This window comes from Mandrillus leucophaeus, unplaced genomic scaffold, assembly GCF_000951045.1.
Source record: "Mandrillus leucophaeus isolate KB7577 unplaced genomic scaffold, Mleu.le_1.0 Scaffold660, whole genome shotgun sequence".
Taxonomy (NCBI): Eukaryota; Metazoa; Chordata; class Mammalia; order Primates; family Cercopithecidae; genus Mandrillus; species Mandrillus leucophaeus.
The window spans coordinates 539,084-540,904 of NW_012107142.1; the positions used below are offsets into that span (position 1 = coordinate 539,084).

Here is a 1,821-nt window from a genome sequence, read left to right on the forward strand (position 1 = left end):
CCTAGTGGGGGATGTCTCCCAGTTAGGCTACTCAGGGGTCAGGGACCCACTTGAGCAGGCAGTCTGTCTGTTCTCAGATCTCAACCTCCATGTTGGGAGATCCACTGCTCTCTTCAAAGCTGTCAGACAGGGTCGTTTGCATCTGCAGAGGTTTCTGCTGCTTTTTGTTTAGCTGTGCGCTGTCCCCAGAGGTAGAGTCTACAGAGATGGGCAGGCCTCCTTGAGCTGCTGTGGGCTTCACCCAGTTCGAGCTTCCTGGGGGCTTTGTTTACCTACTTAAGCCTCAGCAATGGCTGGCGCCCCTCCCCCAGCCTCGCTGCTGCCTTGCAGTTAGATCGCAGACTGCTGTGCTAGCAATGAGGGAGGCTCCATGGGTGTGGGACCCTTCTGGCCAGGTGTGGGATATAATCTCCTGGTGTGCTGTTTGCTAAGACCCTTGGTAAAGCGCAGTATTAGGGTGGGAGTTACCCGATTTTCCAGGTGTTGTGTGTCTCAGTTCCCCTGGCCAGGAAAAGGGATTCCCTTCCTCCTTGTACTTCCCAGGTGAGGCGATGCCTCGCCCTGCTTCAGCTCTCACTGGTCAGGCTGCACCAGCTGACCAGCACCAATTGTCTGACACTCCCCAGTGAGATGAACCTGGTACCTCAGTTGAAAATGCAGAAATCACCCATCTTCTGTGTCGCTCACACTGGAAGCTGGAGACTGGAGCTGTTCCTATTTGGCCATCTTGCCCTGGGTCCTCTGTTTTTGTATTTTTAGTAGAGACGGGGTTTCACCGTGTTAGCCAGGATGGTCTTGATCTCCTGACCTCATGATCCACCCACCTCGGCCTCCCAAAGTGCTGGGATTACAGTCGTGAGCCACTGCGCCAGGCCTATCAACTAATTTTAAAACTTTCGATTGTAACCTCTGATCAAACGTATCATAGTGATTTAGTTCAGTTTTAAAGTCAGTGGATCCAGCTAAAACTAGACTAGCAATCTTCCCTTCGTCCCCAGAAATAAACAGCTGCACAGCGTTCTCTGCTACTTTCTGAACATTGGTAGATCGCTTTTCCATTCTTAAACGGGCAAAACACAAGGCTGACTGACCTCCTCTACCATGTTTCTTTGGGAGATCCACAGTGAATTTTTGCAGGACTTCTTTTGTGTTTCCTTGGAGTGTGCCAAAAAGTGCACCACTACCATCTATTACAATGAATCCAAACTTCCTGTCATCTGAAAGTAGTGCTGTAAGAGCCTCTGTATGGAATTTGTTGTCACACAAATAGTATGACGTATTAATTGGTTTGAAAGGTTCAAAATCAACGTTAACTTTCTTTTCCTTTCCTCCTTCTGTTACTATTGTTCCACAGTAAACAACCAGACCATTTGGAGGTACTTTGTTATAAAGTCTGAGTCTTTGTTGTACAGATGTAATGGCTCCCAGGACTGAAAGGCAGTTTACTTGTGACTTAATGTTAGATGCAGATCCAAACTCATCTGCTAACATTTTTGACACTCGTGAAATCTGGTCTTTAGGAGGAATAATCAGTGATATCATGCTGGTGCCATTGCCGCGGGCCACCTCCAGGCTTTTACTGAGCTTCTTCATCTTCCAGATCTCCATGTTCCTGTCGGCAGCACTGGGGTCATCCACCATCTTCTTGCCTCCTCCTCCCTGAGGGCCTAGTCCTGGGCGGCAGCGGCTGCTCTTTCCCGGTGGTGGCTCTGCTCTGCAGCGGCAGCCCAGGAAATGGAATTTTTTTTTTGGTTAGGATTTTATTTTTATTTATTTAGTTGAGTTTTGTTTGTGTTAATGGGAAATATTACAGCATGTTTG

General features: G+C 48.2%; 1 protein-coding gene across 1 annotated transcript in view; it reads right to left on the bottom strand.

The window, feature by feature from the left end:
• LOC105554868 (eukaryotic peptide chain release factor subunit 1-like) overlaps positions 1-1,641 on the bottom strand; it is a 2,137-nt gene extending 496 nt beyond the window's left edge. The window contains exon 1 of the mRNA XM_012001494.1: positions 852-1,641. Within this exon, the coding sequence (XP_011856884.1) occupies positions 852-1,641 (790 nt within the window). The remainder of the gene's footprint in view (positions 1-851) is intronic.
• Positions 1,642-1,821: the final 180 nt, after the last annotated feature.